This window comes from Balaenoptera physalus, assembly GCF_965194825.1.
Source record: "Balaenoptera physalus genome assembly, chromosome: 5".
NCBI lineage: Eukaryota > Metazoa > Chordata > Mammalia > Artiodactyla > Balaenopteridae > Balaenoptera > Balaenoptera physalus.
This window is the reverse complement of record NC_138884.1, coordinates 64244238-64266666: the sequence shown is the minus strand read 5'-3', so window position 1 is coordinate 64266666 and position 22429 is coordinate 64244238. Positions and strand designations below refer to the sequence as shown.

The window sequence follows — 22429 nt, the reverse complement described above, 5'->3', positions numbered from 1 at the left end:
CCCCTCAACACTCTAATCACTATCTTCTGGATGTACTTCAATTATCTTCAGGCATTCATAAATTTATTAAAATATCTATTTCAAGGCAGGCACTGGCACTGTGTGGGGATCAAGATAGCAACAACCTCATGAGGTACTGTGAGAATTAAATTATTTAAAATAAAATATATAAAATACCTAGGAGGATGCCTGTGACATGTTATTGGTGGGGGGGGGGATAAATAATCAAATAATCCATTATTAAGTACTATATACAGAAGTACCAGAAACTACGGGAACCTGAAATACAGAAGAGAAAGTGATTATCTCTGTCAGTGGAGGTCATGGTAAGCTTCACAAATGAGGTTCAGGTTGAAATCTGAAGACTTAAGAGGAGTTAAATTAATCAAAGAAGGAAAAGCATTCTATGCTAGGAAAAAGAAAAGCATGAAAAAGAATGGCAGGTAAGAGATACATAGTATGTACCTAAGACTTCCACTTCTGGCCTTGGTTAAGTAACAGGGACCAGATTTATCCTCTTTCTGCCTTAAACAACTGAAAACTGGACAATACAAATGAAACAACAGATTTGAGACACTGGAAAATAGATAACTGAGGACAGTAATCTCAGAGAAGAAAAATAAATGAGGTGAGTTTTATGATTGCCTAGCCACTGCCTGGAGAGTTTCCAGGAGACAGAGCAGGAAGGGAAACCCAAGAAGAGCCTGGTGGTCTCCTTGTTGAATTGAAGAGACAGAGCTGTGAATTCAAGGCTAGAATTTGTGAGCAGAAAGATGCACAGAGAGAACACCAGACATCTGTAGAGGGTTCTCCTTGAGTCTTCAGCTAAGTTAAGATGAGGAAACAACCTCAAGCTGGGGAAAGAACCAGGTGACAAGTGCAAGTGAAACAATCACTGTTTTTAAACAGGGTCAGAAACAGTTTGTGTTCCTCTCCAGCCAAATGGAAAACCTTATAATACAGAGGGCACTGGATAGAATACTCCGAAAAATATTACATCAATACTGGGGGAAAAGTAGCCTCAGAATTGAGTCTCCTCTCATCTCACCTAACAAAGCTTAAAAGTAAGTAAGCCTTGAGAAAATAAAATTGTTTTCAAGTAATTTAACTGTGTCCCTGAAAAAGCTCAAGAATATTTAAAGGAATTCAAGATTATCCAGCAACCAAAAAAGTAAAATTCATAATGTCTGACATACACTAAAAAATTACAGATATGCAAAAGAGCAAGAAAATACAACTTACAGTGAACAGAAAAATCAACAATAGAACACATTTAGAAATGACAGATGATAGAATGTGTAAACAGACATTAAAATAATTAAAAATATAATTCATATGCTCAAGAAGCAGCAAAACTTTTAGAGATGAAAACTATAAAATCTAAGATGAAAAATACTCTAAATGGAATTAACAACAGATTCGACACTGCAGAAGTGAACCTGAAGACATGGCAATAGACTTTACAAAATGAAACACAGAGATGAAAACAAAAAAGACTGGAAAAAAACCCCAAACAAACCCCAAAACCCAGAGCTTAAATGAGCTGCGGCACAACTTCACTTGGTCTAATATATGTGAAACTGAGGTCCCTGAAAGAGACTAGAGAAAGGGGGAGAGAAAAACATAACTGAAGAACTAAACAGTTAAAAATTTTCCAGGAACACAATAAACTCACAGACCATGATGCAAACAAAGAACAAGATGTATAAAGAAAACTATACCAAGGCATATCATAATTGTTTAAAACTGGGGATGATGAGGAAATATTTAAAAAATCAGAGAAAACAGATCATGCAGAGGAAAGGTACAAATGACAACTTTCTCCCAGGAAAGCAGTACAAATCAGATGGCAGTGGCACAACATTTTTATAACACTGAAAGGAAGACACTGTCAACCTAAAATTCTATACTCAATTTCAAAAAAAGGAAGTAAAGACTTCATTTGACACACAAAAGGTGAAAGAATTCATTGTTGGCAGACCTTCACCATAAGAAATGTTATAGCAAATCCTCAGGCAGAAGGAAAATGATACCAGATGGAAATCTTAATTTACACAAAGGAATAGAGAATATCAGAAATGACAAATCTATGGATAAATACAAAACCCCCTTTTCTTTATTTTTTAAATCTCTTTTAACGATAATTGACTGCTTAAGCCAAAAACAATAATGTACTGTGAGTTTATAACATAAGTAGAAGTAAAATGTTAAGACAACAATAACTCAAATCCTGGAACAGGAAAAACAGAAGTACACTGTTGTAACATTCTTATGTCATACAGGAAGTGACAGAATAAGATTTGAACATACACTGTGACACATTAAAGATGTACACTATAAACCACAAAGTAATCACTAAAAAAGGCAAAAGAAAAAAGTACAGTTGACTCTTGAACAACACAGGTTTGAACTGTGTGGGTCCACTTATATGTTGATTTTTTTCAATAAATATACAGTCAGCCCTCCATATTCACATCTGAGGATATGGAGGGCCAACTGTATTCATTGTACTACATCACTTGATGTAAGAGGCTTGAGCATCCATGGATTTTGGTGTACATGGAGGTTCCTGGAACCAATCCTCCCCGGATAGTGAGGGACACCTGTAGAGTAACATGCCAATTAAAGGAGATAAAATATAATTAAAATACTCAATTATTCAACAAAAAAAAAGGAGAGAAAAAAAGGAACACCAGTAACAGAATAGGCAATTAGAAAACAAACAGCAAAAACAGTATCAACATTCCACATTAAATATAAATGGTGTAAACACTCCATTAAAAGACAAACTGTCAGGGACTTCCCTGGTGGTCCAGTGGTGAAGAAAATGCCTTTCAATGCAGGGGACGTGGGTTTGATCCCTCATCAGGGAACTAAGATCCTACAAGCTGCGGGGCAACTAAACCCTCGTGCCACAACTACTGAGCCTTCGTGCTCTGGAGCCCGCATGCCACAACTAGAGAGAAGCCTGTGTGCCACAACTAAAGAAGCCCCCACGCTGCAATGAAGAGCCTGCGCGCCACGACTAAGACCCAATGCGGCCTAACTAATTAATTAAAAAAAAAAAAAAGACTGTCAGATTGAATAAAAAGAAAAATCCGACTATATTCTATCTATAAGGAGCCCAATTTAAATATACAAATGAAAGTCAAAGGGTGGAAAAAGATATCATGCTACCAATAATCAAGAGAAAAGCAGACTTTTAATATCAGATAAACAGATTTCAGAGCAAAGAAAATCACCAGGATACAGAGGGCCATTTCATAATGATAAAATGGTCAATACATCAAGAGGACATAACAATTCTAAATGTTTATGCACTAATAACAGAGCTTCAACCTACGTGAAGCAAAAACTGGTAGAACTGAAATAAGAAATATACAAACAGGAAATTATGGACAACACCACTCTCTCAGTAACTGACATAAAGAATGACAGAAAATCAGTAATGATATAGAAGAGCTGAACAACACTATTAATCATTTGACCTAATTGACATTGATAGGACAATCCAATAAATAACAGAATACACATTCTTTCCAAATACACACAGAACATTGACCAAGATAGACCATATTCTGCACTAAAAAACTTTAAAAAAAAATTTAAGTCACACAAATTATGCCCACTGATAACAGTGGAGTTATTAGAGATCAAGCATAGAAAGATCTCTGGAAAAATTCCTCAATATTTGGAAAACAAATCAGACACTTCTAAATGAAGCATGGGTCAAAGAAATCAAAAGAAAATTACAAGTTTTCCGAACTGAATGAAAATGAACACATACCTGTCAAATACATGCAAAGCAGTGCTCAAAAGAAAAATTTTAGCATGAAATGGTTAAAATATTAAAAAAGAAGGGTCTCAAAAATCAATGATCTCAACTTTTACCTTAAGAAATTAGAAAAAGAGCAAATTAAACTAAAAATAAGCAGGAAAAAACCCTCAAAAGAACAGAAATCACTGAAATACAAAACAGAAGAAGTATTAAAAAATTAATTAAACTAAAAGCTGGTTCTCTGAAAAGACAATAAAATTGATAAACCTCTAGCCAGAATGATCAGGAAAAAAGAGAAGACAGAAAAATTACCATTATCAGGAATGAGCAAGGGAACATCATTCAGATCTTACAGACACTGAAAAGGATATTCTGGGAATATTACAAACAACTTTATGCCACTAATTTCAACCACTAAGATAAATGAACACATTCTTTGAAAGACACAAACTATTAAAGTTCACTCAAGAAAAAATATATTACCTGAATATCCCTTTATCTATTAGCTGTTTAATATGTAGTTAAAAACTTTCCCACAAAGAAAACTCCAAAGACAGCTTCGTTGTGAATTCTACCAAAAATTTAAGAAAAAAGTACCAATTCTACACAAACTTTCTAGAAATTTGAAGAAGAAATACCTCTCAGCTTATTCTGTGAGGTCAGCATCACCCTGATACCAAAACCAGACAAAATCATTCAAGTTAAAAATACTCAACACCAGTATCCCTCACGTACATAGTTGCAAAACTTAACAGATTTTTTATATATACATGTAAAAATACATCATGATCAAGTGAGCTTTATCCTAGAAACAGAATGCAAGGGTACTATAATACTCTAAAAGACACAATTGTAATTCACAACATTAAAAGACTAAAGAAGAAAACCCATATAATCACTTCCATGAATGCAGAAAAAGTGTTTGACAAACAATGCCGATCTCTGATTTTAAAAAACAACAAAACTCTAAGCAAACCAGTAATAGAAGGGCACTTCCTCAACCTAATAGGGTATCTATGAAAAACCTGTAGCTAACATCATACTCCTTATGGAGGAATGAATGTTTTCCACCAAAGATCAGGAAGAAAGAGAGGTTGCCTGCCTTTACCTCTTCCATTCAACACTGTATTGAAGGTTCTAGCCACTGTAATAAAGCAAGACATAGAAACAAAAGGCACCCAAACTGAAAAAGAGGAAGTAAAATTTCTTTATTTTCAAACAACACGACTGTCTAGAAAATGCTATGGAATTTGCAGAAAATTTTACTAGAACTAATAAGTGAGATTAGCAAGATTGCAAGATAAGAAGTAAATATGCAAAAATCAATTGTGCTCCAATTTAAGAATAATGAATAACTAGAAATTGAAATTCAAAAATTACCATTTACTTTACAATAGTATAAAAAATACAAATACTTAGGGATTAATTTGATAAAAATTATGCAAGATCTTTGCACTGGTAACTATATAACACTACTAAAGACAGTACAGAAATAAACTGACAGACATACCATATTAAAGATTCTTAAATCATGCTCCCAATTGAAGGAGACTAAACAGGCTTGACAAGTGAATGTAATGTGTGATCTGGGATTTTCATTTCTGTAAAAGATATTTTTAGGACAACTGATGAAATGCGAATAAGCCTGGAAAATTAGCTAATAGTCCTGTATTGATGTTGATTTCCTGATTTTCATCATTATGCTCTGTTTATATAAGAGAATGTTCTTGTTTTTAGGAAATACACACTGAAGTATTTAGCGGTAAAAAAAAAAAAAAAATTCTTAAAGTTCAACAGTTAAAACATCAATGTTCTCAGAACTGAACTACAGACTCAACACAATCTCAAACAAAATTCCAGGATTTTTTTTTTTTTTAAAGAATTGACAAGCTGTAGAAATTCAGAGAACCTAACAGAGCCCAACAAACTTTGCAAAAGAAATCAAAGTTGGAGAAATTTTACTCCCAGATTCCACAATTTATGATAAACCCACAGTAATCAAGACAGTGTGGTACTGGCATGAAGAGAGACACATATATCACTGAAATAGAAGATTCCAGAAATAAAGCCAAAGATATTTAATTTATTGAATTCTGCCAAAGATATGCAGGGAATTCAATGGGAATGGAAAAATCTTCAACATATGGTGCTGAGACATCGGACAGCAATATGGAAAAAAATAAACCTTGACCCCCCACTTCACACCATGTACAAAAATTAACTTGAAATGGATCATACACCTAAATTTAAGAGTTAATTCCATGAAACTTCAAGAAGATAACACTGGAGAAAGTCTTAGTGTCCTTGAGTTTTGCAAACACCTTTTATTTTTTAATTTAATTAATTAATTAATTTATTTATTTTGGCTGAGCTGCACAGCGTGCAGGATTTCAGTTCCCTGACCAAGGACTGAACCCGGGTCAAAGCACTGGAAGCCTGGAATCCTAACCACTAGGCCACCAGGAAATGCCCACAAACATATTTTAAGTAGGACAACAAAAAGCAGGCAGTATATACTAAAAAGTTGTATCTCACTAGAATTAAAAATGTTGCTCTGCAAGACACTGTTATAAAAAAAAAAAGACAAGTCACAAACTAGGAGAAAATATCTGCAATCATATAGATAACAAAGGACACTCTCATAGATGTCCTCATAGAGAACATACACCATAAAGAACTCACTAAGACAAACAACCTAACAAAAAAAAGAGAGGCAAAAGATTTAGAGAGACATTTCACCAAAGTAGATAGATGGCAAATAGGCTCATGAAAAGATGCTCAAGATCATTAGTCATTAATGCAAATTAAACCACAACATAATACTATTATATACACCCTAGAATGCCAAAATTAAAAAGACTGACCATAGCAGGTGCTCAGTGAACATGTGGGGCAATTCCAACCCTCATACGCTACTGGTAAGAATGTAAAGTGTTACAAGCATTTGGAAAACATTTGGCATTTCTTCCTTTTGTTTTTTAACATCTTTACTGTAGTATAATTACTTTACATTGTTGTGTTAGTTGATGCTGTATAACAAAGTGAACCAGCTATATGTATACATATATCCCCATATCCCCTCCCTCTTGAGTCTCCCTCCGACCCTCCCTATCCCACCTCTCTAGGTGGACACAAAGCACCGAGCAGATCTCCCTGTGCTATGTGGCTTCTTCCCACTAGCTATCTATTTTACATTTGGTAGTGTATATATGTCAGTGCCACACTCTCATTTCGTCTCAGCTTACCCTTCCCCCTCCCCATGTCCTCAAGTCCATTCTCTAGTAGGTCTGCGTCTTTATTCCCGTCCTGCCCCTAGATTCTTCATAACCATTTTATATATTCCATATATATGTGTTAGCATACGGTATTTGTTTTTCTCTTTCTGACTTACTTCACCCTGTATCACAGTCTCTGTGTCCATCCACATCTCTACAAATCACCCCATTTCGTTTCTTTTTATGGCTGAGGAATATTCCATTGTATATATGTGCCACATCTTCTTTATCCATTCATCTGTCGATGGACACGTAGGTTGCTTCCATGCCCTGACTATTGTAAATAGAGCTGCAATGAACATTGTGGTACATGACTCTTTTTGAATTATGGTTTTCTCAGGGTATATGCCCAGTAGTGGGATTACTGGGTCGTAAGGCAGTTCTATTTTTAGTTTTTTAAGGAACCTCCATACTGTTCTCCATAGTGGCTGTATCAATTTACATTCCCACCAACAGTGCAAGAGGGTTCCCTTTTCTCCACACCCTCTCCAGCATGTATTGTTGGTAGATTTCTTGAGGATGGCCATTCTGACTGGTGTGAGGTGATACTTCACTGTAGTTTTGATTTGCATTTCACTAATGATTAGCGATGTTGAGCATACTTTCACGCATTTGTTGGCAATCTGTATATCTTCTTTGAAGAAATGTCTATTTAGTTCTTCTGCCTATTTCTGGATTGGGTTGTTTGTTTTTTTAATATTGAGCTGCTTGTAAATTTTGGAGATTAATTCCTTGTCAGTTGCTTCACTTGCAAATATTTTCTCCCATTCTGAGGGCTGTCTTTTCGACTTCTTCATGGTTTCCTTTCCTGTGCAAAAGCTTTTAAGTTTCATTAGGTCCCATTTGTTTACTTTTGTTTTTATTTCCATTTCTCTAGAAGGTGGGACAAAAAGAATCTTGCTGTGATTTATGTCATAGAGTGTTCTGCCTATGTTTTCCTCTAAGAGTTTTACAATCTCTGGCCTTACATTTAGGTCTTTAATCTATTTTGAGTTTATTTTTGTGTATGGTGTTAGGGAGTGTTTTAATTTCATTCTTTTACATGTAGCCGTCCAGTTTCCCCAGCACCACTTACTGAAAAGGCTATCTTTTCTCCATTGTATATTCTTGCCTCCTTTATCAAAGATAAGGTGACCATATGTGCGTGGGTTTATCTCTGGGCTTTCTATCCTGTTCCACTGATCTATATTTCTGTTTTCGTGCCAGTACCATACTGTCTTGATTACCGTAGCTTTGTAGTATAGTCTGAAGTCAGGGAGCCTGATTCCTCCAGCTCCGTTTTTCTTTCTCAAGATTGCTTTGGCTATTCAGGTCTTTTGTGTTTCCAGACAAATTGTGAAATTTTTTGTTCTCATTCTGTGAAAAATGCCATTGGTAGTTTGATAGGGATTGCATTGAATCTGTAGATTGCTTTGGGTAGTATAGTCATTTTCACAATGTTGAATCTTCCAGTCCAAGAACATGGTATATCTCTCCATCTGTCTGTATCATCTTTAATTTCTTTCATCAGTGTCTTACAGTTTTCTGCATTCAGGTCTTTTGTCTCCCTAGGTAGGTTTATTCCTAGGTATTTTATTCTCTTTGTTGCAATGGTAAATGGGAGTGCTTGCTTAATTTCTTTTTCAGATTTTTCATCATTAGTGTATAGGAATACAAGAGATTTCTGTGCATTAATTTTTATCCTACTACTTTACCAAATTCATTGATTAGCTCTAGTAGTTTTCAGGTAGCATCTTTAGGATGCTCTATGTATAGTATCATGTCATCTGCAAACAGTGACAGCTTTACTTCTTCTTTTCCGATTTGGATTCCTTTTATTTCTTTCTCTTCTCTGACTGCTGTGGCTAAAACTTCCAAAACATTGTTGAATAACAGTGGTGAGAGTGGGCAACCTTGTCTTGTTCCTGATCTTAGCAGAAATGGTTTCAGTTTTTCACCATTGAGGACGATGTTGGCTGTGGGTTTGTCATATATGGCCTTTATTGTGTTGAGATAAGTTCCCTCTATGCCTACTTTCTGGAGGGTTTTTATCATAAATGGGTGTTAAATTTTGTTGAAAGCTTTTTCTGCATCTATTGAAATGATCATATGGTTTTTATTCTTCAATTTGTTAATATGGTGTATCACATTGATTGATTTGTGAATATTGAAGAATCCTTGCATTCCTGGGATAAACCCCACTTAATCATGGTGTATGATCCTTATAATGTGCTATTGGATTCCGTTTGCTAGTATTTTGTTAAGGATTTTTGCACCTATGTTCATCAGTGATATTGGCCTGTAGTTTTCTTTCTTTGTGACATCTTCGTCTGGTTTTGGTATCAGGGTGATGGTGGCCACGTAGAGTGAGTTTGGGAGTGTTCCTCCCTCTGCTATATTTTGGAAGACTTTGAGAAGGATAGGTGTTAGCTCTTCTCTAAATGTTTGATAGAATTCGCCTGTGAAGCCATCTGGTCCTGGGCTTTTGTTTGTTGGAAGATTTTTAATCACAGTTTCAATTTCAGTGCTTGTGATTGGTCTGCTCATATTTTCTATTTCTTCTTGGTTCAGCCTCGGAAGGTTGTGCATTTCTACGAATTTGTCCATTTCTTCCAGGTTGTCCATTTTATTGGCATAGAGTTGCTTGTAGTAATCTTTCATGATCCTTTGTATTTCCACAGTATCAGTCGTTACTTCTCCTTTTTCATTCCTAATTCTGTTGATTTGAGTCTTCTCCCTTGTTTTCTTGATGAGTCTGGCTAATGGTTTATCAATTTCATCTTCTCAAAGAACCAGCTTTTAGTTTTACTGATATTTGCTATTGTTTCCTTCATTTCTTTTTCACTTATTTCTGATCTGATCTTTATGATTTCTTTCCTTCTGCTAACTTTGGGGTTTTTTTGTTCTTTTTTCTCTATTGCTTCAGATGTAAGGTTAGGTTGTTTATTTGAGATTTTTCCTGTTTTTTCAGGTAGGATTGTATTGCTATAAACTTCCCTATTAGAACTGCTTTTGCTGCATCCCATAGGTTTTGGGCCATCATGTTTTCATCATCATTTGTTTCTAGTTATTTTTTGATTTCCTCTTTCATTTCTTCAGTGATCTCTTGGTTACTTAGTAGCATACTGTTTAGCCTTCATGTGTTTGTATTTTTTACAGTTTTTTTCCTGTAATTGATATATAGCCTCATATCGCTGTGGTCCGAAAAGACACTTGACAGGATTTCAATTTACTTAAATTTACCAAGGCTTGATTTGTGACCCAAGATATGATCTATCCTGGAGAATGTTCCGTGAGCACTTGCGAAGAAAGTGTATTCTGTTGTTTTTGGATGGAATGTCCTATAAATATCAATTAAGTCCATCTTGTTTAATGTATCATTTAAAGCTTGTGTTTTCTTATTTAGTTTCATTTTGGTTGATCTGTCCATTGGTGAAAGTGGAGTGTTAAAGTACCCTGGTATTATTGTGTTACTGTCGATTTCCCCTTTTATGGTTGTAAGCATTTGGCTTATATATTGAGGTACTCCCATGTTGGGTGCATAAATATTTACAACTGTTGTATCTTCTTCTTGGATTGATCCCTTGAGCATTATGTAGTGTCCTTCTTTGTCCCTTGTAGTAGTCTTTATTTTAAAGTCTATTTTGTCTGATATGAGAATTTCTACTCCAGCTTTCTTTTGATTCCATCTGCATGGAATATCTTTTTCCATCCCCTCAGTTTCAGTCTGTATGTGTTGCTAGGTCTGAAGTGGGTCTCTTGTAGACAGCATATATATGGGTCTTGTTTTTGTATCCATTTAGCCAGTCTATGTCTTTTGGTTGGAGCATTTAATCCATTTACATTTAAGGTAATTATTGATATACATGTTCCTATTACCATTTTCTTAATTGTTTTGGGTTTGCTATTGTAGGTCTTTTCCTCCTCTAGTGTTTCCTGCCTAGAGAAGTTCTTTTAGCATTTGCTGTAAAGCTGGTTTGGTGGTGCTGAATTCTCTTAGCTTTTGCTTCTCTGTAAAGGTTTTAATTTCTCCGTCGGATCTGAATAAGATCCTGGCTGGGTAGAGTAATCTTGGTTGTAGGTTTTTCCCTTTCATCACTTTAAATATGTCCTGCCACTCCCTTCTGGCTTGCAGAGTTTCTGCTGAAAGATCAGCTGTTAACCTTATAGGGATTCCCTTGTATGTTAATTGTTGCTTTTCTGTTGTTGCTTTTAATATTTTTTCTTTGTATTTAATTTTTGATACTTTGATTCATATGTGTCTTGGCATGTTTCTCCTTGGATTCGTCCTGTATGGGACTCTGTGCGCTTCCTGGACATGATTGACTATTTCCTTCCCCGTATTAGGGAAGTTTCAACTATAATCTCTTCAAATATTTTCTCAGTCCCTTTCTTTTTCTCTTCTTCTTCTGGGACCCCTATAATTGGCATGTTGGTACGTTTAATGTTGTCCCAGAGGTCCCTGAGACTGTCTTCAATTCTTTTTATTCTTTTTTCTTTATTCTGCTCTGCGGTAGTTATTTCCACTCTTTTATCTTCCAGGTCCCTTATTTGTTCTTCTTCATCAGTTATTCTGCTATTGATTCCTTCTAGAGAATTTTTAATTTCATTTATTGTGGTGTTCATAATTTTTTGTTTGCTCTTTAGTTCTTCTAGGTCCTTGTTAAACGTTTCTTGTATTTTCTCCGTTCTATTTCCAAGATTTTAGATCATCTTTATTATCATTACTCTGAATTCTTGTTTGGTCTGGTGGGTTTTTACCTTGCTCCTTCATCTGCTGCATATTTCTCTGTCTTCTCATTTTGCTTAACTTACTGTGTTTGGGGTCTCCTTTTCGCAGGCTTTTACTCCTTTTTGTAGTTCCTGTTGTTTTTGGTGTCTGTTCTCAGTGGCTAAGGTTGGTTCAGTGGATTGTGTAGGCTTCCTGGTGGAGGGGACTGGTGCCTGTGTTCTGGTGGATGAGGCTGCCTCCTGTCTTTCTGGTGGGCAGGACCATGTCCAGTGGTGTGTTTTGGGGTGTCTGTGACCTTTTTATGATTTTAGGCAGCCTCTCTTTTAAATGTGTGGGGTTGTGTTCCTGTCTTGCTAGTTGTTTGGCATGGGGTGTCCAGCACTGGAGCTTGCTCATCATTGAGTGGAGCTGGGTCTTAGCATGAGACAGAGATCTCTGGGAGAGCTCTCGCTGATTGATATTACGTGGGGCTGGGACGACTCTGGTGGTCCAATGTCCTGAACTTGGCTCTCCCACCTCAGAGGCTCAGGCCTGACACGCCAGGGGAGCACCAAGACCCTGTCAGCCACATGGCTGTTTGGAAGTCTGAGGTCTTTTGCCAGTGTTCAGTAGGTGTTCTGTAGGAGTTGTTCCACATGCAGATGTATTTTTGATGTATTTGTGGGGAGGAAGGTGATCTCCACGTCTCACTCCTCTGCCACCTTGAAGGTCTCCTCCTAGGCAAACTTCTCAAGTCCAGCATTTCTTAAAAAGTTAAGAAATACACCTACCATACAACTCAGCATTCATTTCTAGATATTTATCTAAGAATACATGAAAGCATATGTCTACCTTAAAACTTGTATATAAATTCTCATGGCAGCCTTATCTGTAATAGTCAAAACCTGGAAACAACACAAATGCCCATCAAAAATTATTAAGCGGTTAAATAAATTGCAGTATATCCATGCAATAGAATATAACTCAGCAATAAAAAGGAACAGATTACTGATATGACATCATATATGAGTCTCAAAATCATTAGGCTAAGTGAAAGAAGCCAGACCTCCCAAAGGTGTACATACTGTATTATTCCATTTATATAAAATTCTAGAAAATGAAAACTATTCTACACTACAAAAAGCAGATGAGTGGTTGCCTGGGGCAAATGGTAGCTGGAGAGAGAAGAGAGGAAGGGATTACAATGGAGCACAAAGAAAATGTTTAGCTTTGATCGATGTTATCTAGGTTGTGGTGATGATTTCATGAGTATATACACATGTCAAAACACATCAAATTGTACACTTTAAATATGTACAGTTTACTTTATATTAATTTATACCTCAATAAAACTGTGGAAAAATACGTATTTATGTTGGGAGACACTCTTTCATGGGTCTTTCAACTCCTAGATGTCTCTCTAGGTATGCCTAGTGGGCAATGTCCTGACTACTCTTCACTTGGCCTTTTCTCAGGGTTGTATTTAACTTTGAGGTATAAGGTGAATCTCTCTCCAAGACAAAGAGCAGGCTTGATTACTGCTTTGGGTGGGTCCCCCAAATTCAGTGTTCCTCAGCAGTGATATATGTACCAAGCATCCATCTGGGCCCATGGCATCACTCCCATGGGATGTGAGAGCAAGGAGAACCAATACCAGGCTGATGCCCATGCTGTTTGCTATAAGTAATGAAATCCTCTCTCTGACCCAGATGTTTCACACCTTACGTTATCATCCACTAAACAATAATAGGCTAGCTTTTAGCTTGTAAATAGGGCAAGATCAAATCCTAGACCTTGACAATATATACATAAATTCTGAACAAGGCTAAAGAATAGGATGTCAGAGTGTAAAGTGGTGAGAAGTGACATGGAGGCTAAAAAGAAAGATATGGCCATAACTCATGGTAAATTAGAAGCTACTGAATTCATAGGTACAGTACTAGTCTTCATAATTTATTTGCAATTTGTGCACATTTTCTCATTAAATATTTAATGGATAAACGAAAGAAATGATTGGACTTAAAGGTTAAGTAACCTAAGATCATACACTAATAAATGGAGAATGATTCAAATTCAGATCTAATACCTAAGTTCAAACTGTCAGCCACTGTTATGCTGTATCCATAAAAGGGCTTAAATGTATATTGTACAGTTTGGCCTCATCAATGTAGATTATAGGGAATCATTTAAGGATTTTAAGCCAAGAAGCCATGGACTCCAAGGTAAGTGCCAAAAATACAACTTTGAATAACTTATGAAAGATGGATTAGAGACAAGAATAGTTCTAAAGAGAACACATAAGAGAATACTATAATAGTTCAATTGAGAGATTCCAAATGCAGGGAGAGAAAATGAAAGAACTGGAATTAAGAGTTGTTTAAAAAGAACTGAAAGGATTTAAAAAATTTAATTTGGAAGATGACAAATAGGGAATAACCTAAGATGACACCAAGGTTCCTAGCTTAGGTTACTGAGTGGTTATGGCACCATTTAATTAAGCTTGGGAATGGGAAGAGGGAAGGAAAAGGATTCCAATGGTGTTGAGTGCTACTTAATGCTGAAAATTTTACATTAAGTTTTTGGGTGAACACTTTAAGACTTAGATATTATTCTTAAGAGATGTTATTATTCTTATTTACACATGAGAAGTATGAGAAGCAGAAAGATTAAATAACTAGTTTCGGTTCATATAAATGTCAGGATTGGATGTGAACTTTCTCCTCTAAATCCAGAGACCATGTTCATTTCACTGTACCATAGTGTTTCTCTAAGAAGTAGATATTCTAACACAACATTGTAAATCAACTATACGTCAATTAAAAAAAAAAAGTAGTTATTTGCTGAACATCTGCCTGGTTTACCTTTAAAGCACCTTGTGGGACTTCCCTGGTGGTCCAGTGGTAAAGAATCCGCCTTCCAATGCAGGGGATGCGGGTTCAATCCCTGGTCGGGGAACTAAGGTCCCACATGCCACGGGGCAACTAAGCCCACGTGCCACAACTGTTGAGCTTGCTCACCTTGACGAGAGAGGCCATGTGCTGCAACCTACAGAGCCCATGTGCCCTGGAGCCTGTGTGCCACAACTAGACAGAGAAAACCTGCACATCACAACTAGAGAGAAACCTGAGCAGACTGCGTGCCGTCATGAAAAGATCCCGCATGCCTCAACTAAGACCCGACACAGCCAAAACAAACAAACAAAAAAACAGCACCTTGTGTGCATTTAAAAACAAAGGTCTTGAGCTTGGAAGAAGAAAGCTGAAGAAAGGGACTCAAATATAGACAGAAAGCTAAAATCATGGAAATGGATGTGAACTAGAGTATGAACTGAGAGAAAAATCCTCAAATTGGAATCTGGCATTTATGGTGCAGGCAAAGCAAGAGCAGACTAAGAAAAGTCTGAGAAAGAAGTCAAGAGGAGTAGAAGCAAATCCAGAAAAACTGTTATCTCAAAAGCCAGAGAAGTTTCCTCTAGTATTACACGAGAATACACACAGTTTTGATACTATTATGACTGTATTAATCCAGAAAGCTAAGAATGCCCTGATGCTGCTCTGATATTCACGCCTTGTTCATATAGTGATCTCTACACAGGAACCTATATGCAAGGAGCATAAAAAAAGAGACAGCAAAGTATCATTTTATCACTATCTGAATTAGTTTTAATTACCTCCAACAGAGAGTTCTTTGGTAAAAGGAGAGTTAGAAAACCAAGGCTTGAGTCCTAAATTGGGACTCATTCATTTCTTTAGATAAATCTTGGGATTAGCAGGCTCAGGCATATCTTCAGAGGAAAAGAAATGGGCAGATCTACAGAACTGGCTCAAGTCTAACTAGCTGTCTAACTCACCCAACAATTTACTGGCCATAAAGATGCAAAATTAAAGAGAGATGGGGCCCAGAATGCTGTTAGAAGTGCTCCGCCACCCCAAAAAAGAAATCTTTAGATTCTGAGAATAATTTCAGGTTTAGTTGATCAGTAACTATGAGGTAATTTAAGATTGAGTAATAAGAAAAAAGTGAAATATATTTAGCAAGCCACTTTGTTAAAGTAGGTATTGAAACTGTCCTAAAAATATTTCCTACCTAAATATATGTACAAATATCAGACAAATATGTACAAATTCAAGATTTGTAGATTTTATAGAGTTTCAGTTTCGTAGGAAAGCCTAAATGTTTACAAATAATTATAACCTGAGATTCAGTTATTCATATCTGGGAAAAACTTTTATACCTAGTAAATATTAAACAAATTTCAATGACAGTATTTAGGAGTAAATAAATAGTATTTAAAGTATTGACCTTGGGGACTTCCCTGGTGGTGCAGTGGTTGGGAATCTGCCTGCCAATGTAGGGGCACGGGTTCGAGCCCTGGTCTGGGAAGATCCCACATGCTGCGGAACAACTGGGCCCATGCACCACAACTACTGAAGCCTGCGCGCCTAGAGCCCGTGCTCCACAACAAGAGAAGGCACCACAATAAGAAGCCCGTGCACTGCAATGAAGAGTAGCCCCCGCTCACTGCAACTAGAGAAAGCCATCGCGCAGCAATGAAGACCCAACCCAGCCAAAAATAAACTAAAAAAAAAAAAGAAAAGACAACAGGTGTAAATGCATAAACTATGGTAAGAAGTAGTCTAGTATGGCCAGTGTACTCAGAGGAAAACATAGGTTTGGACTAACAAAGAGCATTGGGAAAATTGGATTTCCAAAACAAAAGATGAAAAGATTAGAATTTAGACCTCTACCTTACACCATCCACAAAATCAACTCAAAATGGTTTAAAAACTTAGACAAAAGACCTGAAACTATAAAACTTCTAGAAGAAAACATAGGAGGGAAACTTCTCAGCATTGGTTTTGGCAAGGATTTCCTGGATATGACACCAAAAGCACAGCAATAAAAGCAAAAACAGACAAGTGAGACTACCTCAGACTCAAAAGCTTCTGCATAGCGAAGCAAACAATCAGCAAAATGAAAACTCAAACTATGGAATGGGAGAAAATATTTGCAAACCAGGTATCTGATAAGGGGTTTAATGTCTAAAATATATAAGAAACTACAACTCAATAGCAACCCCCCCCCGACCCTGCTTATAACCTGATTAAAAAATGGGCAAGGACTAGACTAGACATTTCTCCAACAACAACACACAAATGGCGAACAGGAATATGAAAAGGTGCTCAACATCACAAATCATCAGGGAAATGCAAAAACACAACGAGATAGCACCTCACACCTGTAAGGATGGCTATAATAAAACAAAAATAAAACCCGAGAAAATAAGTGTTGGTGAGAATGTGGAGAAACTGGAATTCTTGTGCACTGTTGGTGGGAATGTAAAATGGTCCAGCTGCAATGGAAAACAGTATGGAGGTTCCTTAAAAAATTAAAAACAGAACTACCTTATAATCCAGCAATACCTGATCATATATGAACTGCTATATATGATACCTAAATTGCTATATTCTATAACTTTCAGTCCAGCAAACTGACTACAAGTGAACTGTAAGCCGACTTACCTAGCTTTGCAAATGGAAAATTTAATGTCTGGTTTACTGAAAATTATGTTCATTAATCAGCCATTATAGGATTGGAGGGATATAAAAATGTCTCACAAGGACTGCAACAAATAATGAAAAAAATTAGCCAATGCTATCTCAAGGAGCTGCCATTTGTTATCCCAAGAATATGATTAGAAGGACATTAAGAACATCGTAACTACAGATAGAGTCCAAATTTAAGATGACTTCTGAAGTATAATCAGAGTCAGGAGACCACATGGTAAAACAGTTTTCACGTAAGCAAAATCAAGTTAGTCTTTATCTCTTCTTCCAAGGTATAGCACAAAATGTGACTTGAAATCAACATACCAGGTGGTATATATCAGCTCCTCCTAAACTGCTCAAAATTGACTCTGCATCCCACATAAAAAAATATAGAAAGAAATCCAAAATACATGATGAGCCTATTGTTCCAAATTCTACCTACATAAAATTTATTTTTTCATGATTACTTATAGAGGAAATCTAAAAACTTTTAAACTGAGAGTATACTATCTTCCATGCAAACATCTCAAAGTATCTACTAGAAATGACAGCAATTTATGTGTTTTTAATTTTTCTTTAATTTTGAAAAAAGTATTTTTATTTCATGAAAAAATATGGTAAAAAAAGTCCCACTAAATTCCATTCAAATCACAGCTCTTCAATCACAAAATACTTCTCCACTGTCTATACAGTGCAAACATGCAATGTTGTTAATGAGATTACACTGAAGTTAACATGGTCTCTAGATGCTACTGTATAACTAACTAAAGTGAAATGAATTGTCTTTCATGAGACTCCTGCACTATCAAGGACATAAATATGTACTCCTGTCCAGAAACAAGAGGTATATTTTGTAGTGGATAGCAAAATCATTCTTAGTCATATCACCTAAACCTAACACAACCAAGATTTAAATATTATTCAAGCTTTCAGCCTACAGTAAAAAAAAACAAAAAAAGAAACCCAAATTTTTAACTTGAGTGGAACTCTTAGAATATATATTACAAAATTCTGCATAGGCCTAATGATGTCTTTGAATAAAACTACTCCGTTACTGGAGAACAATGAATGGGGAAAATGTTTCAGTTTCCATAAGGTTCTTACCTGTATAATGCATCATCAATCTCCACAGATTCTGTTGGCATATTGGGCAAATTTGTATTCACACTGAAAAAAGAAAATATAACTTATAAGGGCCAGTATGGCTATTCAATATTCATATTCTGTAACGTAAAATTCAATTATACATGGGATCAGATTCACTAGTTACTAAAACAGGTTTTACAAACCAGATATATATTTTATTATTTACCACTTTATTTAGATTTTAAAAATAGGTCAAGATTAAATTCACTGACTGCCTACCCTGTGTGTATTATAAAATTAAGAGCCCATGGTTGTTTTATTCTCAGGTGTTGTTTATCATTGCTACATATTTTCTGATGGATCTATATTTTAGCAATTTTATTTGCGTGCCCCATAAACCTTCTATAATATACACACTCGGAATTTACCATATAATGATATCTAAGCTTATTTCTACATGTTTGACCTCTCCTCTGCCCTCCAGATTTTATGCATCTGCCAGAACAATATCTCTATTCTGATGTCTAACTGGTATCACAAACATAACAAGCCTCAAATAGAATTCAATTTCCCTTGCTTAATCTATTCTTCCCCAGTGTTTCCCAACTCACTTGGGACCACCAAGCAAATGATGCCACCATTTACTCACATGCTCAGGCCAAAAATCTAAGGATCTTCTTAACTTTTCCCTTAGTTTCTCTATCTGTGAGTGCTGTTAGTTCTACCTTCAAAAGGGATCTCAAATCTGATCACTTCTCACTATTTCAGTCAATACAATCTCAGGCCAAACCATCATCATATCACATGTGAACTACTTCAAAGGCCTCTTAACTATTCTATTTCTATTCCCTTCCCTTTATTTTCCATCTAACAGCCTAAAACTTTTAGAATGTAGTCAGACATTACTCCCTAACTTAGAATTATCCTTCAGTAAGTTTTCTTTACCCTTAGAACAAAATTCAAACACCTTAACATACATAATAGGGCCTTTATGTATGTCTCCCAGTTACCTGTCCAACCTCAACGCCCACACCTCTCCCTCTTGCTCACTATCTTCAGCTACACTGGCCTACTTGATGGTCCTCAAAAAGCCAGGCTTGCTATCACTTCAGTGTTTTTATATTTGCTATTCCCTTTGCTTCAAATGTTCTTCCTTCAGATCTCTGAATAACTGACTCTTATCATTTAAGCCTCTATTAAAATATTGCTTCACAAATATCACATAGACCATTTGGGATCACCCTATTGAAACTGAGCAGGACCCTGTGGGGCCTTCCCTGGGACAGACTTCCCCTCCCCGCTTGTTTGTACAAAAGTTTTAGCCTCCTAGGCTTTCCCCGAGTTCCAAAGAGCAAATTTAATCAGAGAGGTGAGAAAATGTAGAAACAAAGGAAAGCAGTCAAGCACAGCAAAGTAATAATAGTTTAGCCATAAAACAAAGTCAAGGACCTTTCATTGTCTTGCAGATGCTAAAACTCCCACCAGGTGTACGAAGTTAACTGTGTGCTGAACTGCTGATCAGTTGGAACCACAAGGTTGATGACTGAGGTTCCAAAAACATTACCCTGTTACCTCACCGTCAAGCAATTAGAACTGAGCATGGATCACACACCCCACGACCCTCTTCCTCAGACTGTCTTTAAAAACCCTTCCCTGAAAGCCAATGGGGAGTTTCTGTCTTTTGAGCATGAGCTGCCCATTCTCTTTGCTTGGCCCTGCAATAAACTGTACTTTTCTTCACCATTACCTGGTGTCAGGAGATTGGCTTTGGTGTGCATTGGGTAAGCAGACCAAGTTTGGTTTGGTAACACAATCAACGAAGTAGCTCCCTAACTTGTTAACCTGCTGTATTTTCTTCAAATCATTAACTATGTATTTTTTTCATTATCATTAACTATCATCTGCCTTCCCCTATAGAATACATGATCCATTAGGAATTCACTACTGTATTCCAAATCCCTAAAACAGTACCTGGCATTTAATAACAAGAGCAAACATGTGCCACACACTGCTTTAACTGCTTTAGATGTACTAACTCAGTTAACCCTTTCAACAACTTTATGAGATAGACACTATTACTATCTCCATTGAACAGAGGAAAAAACCTGAGACTGACAGAGATTAACTTAAATAATATGCCCATGGTCACAGAGCAGGTAAATGGCTGAGCCCTGAATCTAATCAGTCTAGCTCCTGACAACCACATTATACTGCCTACTGCCTCTCACAGTAGGCATGAAGAAAGCACTAAAAAAAAAAAATCTGTTAAATGAATTTTAAAAATTAAAAAAAGGTTAAACATACTAGTGTAACAAGACACAAAGTGATGTATCATTTACTGCAGTTCATTCCAATTTTTTCACAGCATGGCACAGAAAGAAAAATGATAATAGGTAAACACTGGGAAACAGAAATAGTTCCTGGGCAGAGGGAACCAGCTGGGACATTTGGGCCTGAGCCACGGTGACAGCTAAGATCAATATCATCTTGGCAAAAGTGGGATCCATTCTAGGTTTTGGGAAGCTCTAATTATCAATTACAGTATTCTAAAAACAACGTGATAGCACAAAATTCAGTTTTGGAATCTTATTTTCTAGGCCTGGTGTTGCTATACAAGCCAAAGGATCTGAAAATATAATATCAAAATGTGACTATTTCTGTTATCAAATATTGATTAGATGATCAAGTGATATCAGCTTCTAGCTAATAAAAACACACAAATACACAATATACCCTGGCACTGTAACAAAAATTTTTATTACAGCTTTCTTATCCCTGGTATACTTTCACTAGCTATCTTCCTTGCATGGAGGGCAATAGTCTAGTGGGTAAAGCTCTTAAGTAAACATGAGAAGAGCTACATTCTAACCCGCTCTGTCACTTAATGATACCACTGGCACCTACTTTTCAGAAAGTTCTGCCTTACTGGAATATTTCAAAAATCATTCTTATGATAAGGTCTACATGGCAATCAAAAATGCTTTAAATAAGGAGAGGTTTTGTTTGTATTACATAATATCTCCCAAGTAAATTTGGCAATGCTGGCAATGGCAGGTAATACCATGGTACCAAAAGCATCCCTTCATTCTGAAGCTGGTGAAAATGCTACAGGTTTGTGAACATTCACATTAGCTCAAAATCAAATATGCGCCACTTTTATCTTTGGCATATTGTATTCTGGTAGTGGGCAGAATATAACTATCCGCTTTATTAATTACGAAATGATTGAAACAGGAACTACACGCACATTTCCCCTCTATTTTTGCCGGAATGGAAAAGACACGAACCTCAACACCAACTGGGAAATAAGAATGGGTAACTCGTGTTTTTTTCCTGGATTTCTTTTTCTCTCTTTCTTTCTTTTTAAAGTGCAGTCAACGGAGGCCTCAGACTGTCCTGACTACCACTGATTCATTATTACCAAGTTCCCTCTGGTAATAGTTTTCAAAGGAGGATCTCAGCGGAGGACAGCGCACAGCAGAGCTTAGCTTTCACTTTATCGAAAGGAGGGAAGGTGTCCGGCACCAGGTCTGGGAAGCTCACACCGAGCGACTCGGACCAGAACTCTCCTCCGGAGCCCCTTCCTCCCCTCCACGTCCGGTGACTGGGGGGAAGGAGGATGGCAGACCCCAACCAGAACTGAGAAAGCGCTGAAAGGGGCGATAAGTGGGCTTTTTCCTCAGCGAAGCCGGCAGTCGCAGAGGCCGGAGTCCACGCCGCCACACCCACACCGCGCGCTCCCCTAGCCGCCCAGGGCCGGCTCTGGCCAGCCCCGCGGCCTCTCGCGCGCTCCCTGCCCGCCTTAGGGGGAGAAGCAGAAAGCCGGCCCCTGGGTCCTGCCCGCCACGCCTTGCTTCTTCGCGCCCACACACGTCCTCTCACCTGCCGGCCCCCCAGGAGGAGCAGGACGCCTCTTCCCCCTGACGTGCGGCCACCGGCTGGGAGCCCTCCATCGCCTCCCGAGACGCAGCCGCCGCTGGATACTGGGAGGCAGGGAAGGGGGCAGGACCGCGAGGTCAAGGGGCGGGCGGTGACGTCACCGGAGGGGGCG

The 22429-nt window shown here is 37.3% G+C and overlaps 1 protein-coding gene across 2 annotated transcripts in view; it reads right to left on the bottom strand.

The window, feature by feature from the left end:
• UBA6 (ubiquitin like modifier activating enzyme 6) overlaps positions 1-22412 on the bottom strand; it is an 83645-nt gene extending 61233 nt beyond the window's left edge. The window contains exons 1-2 of one of the 2 annotated variants that reach the window (XM_082463742.1): positions 22261-22412; positions 18397-18459 (exon numbers count right to left, since the gene is read on the bottom strand). In XM_082463742.1, coding sequence (XP_082319868.1) covers positions 18397-18459; positions 22261-22331 — 134 coding nt within the window. In that variant the 5' untranslated portion in view covers positions 22332-22412. Of the gene's footprint in view, positions 1-18396; positions 18460-22260 lie in introns of those variants that run through there. The other variant, XM_082463743.1, reaches the window with a different exon arrangement.
• Between the last annotated feature and the right edge of the window lie 17 nt (positions 22413-22429).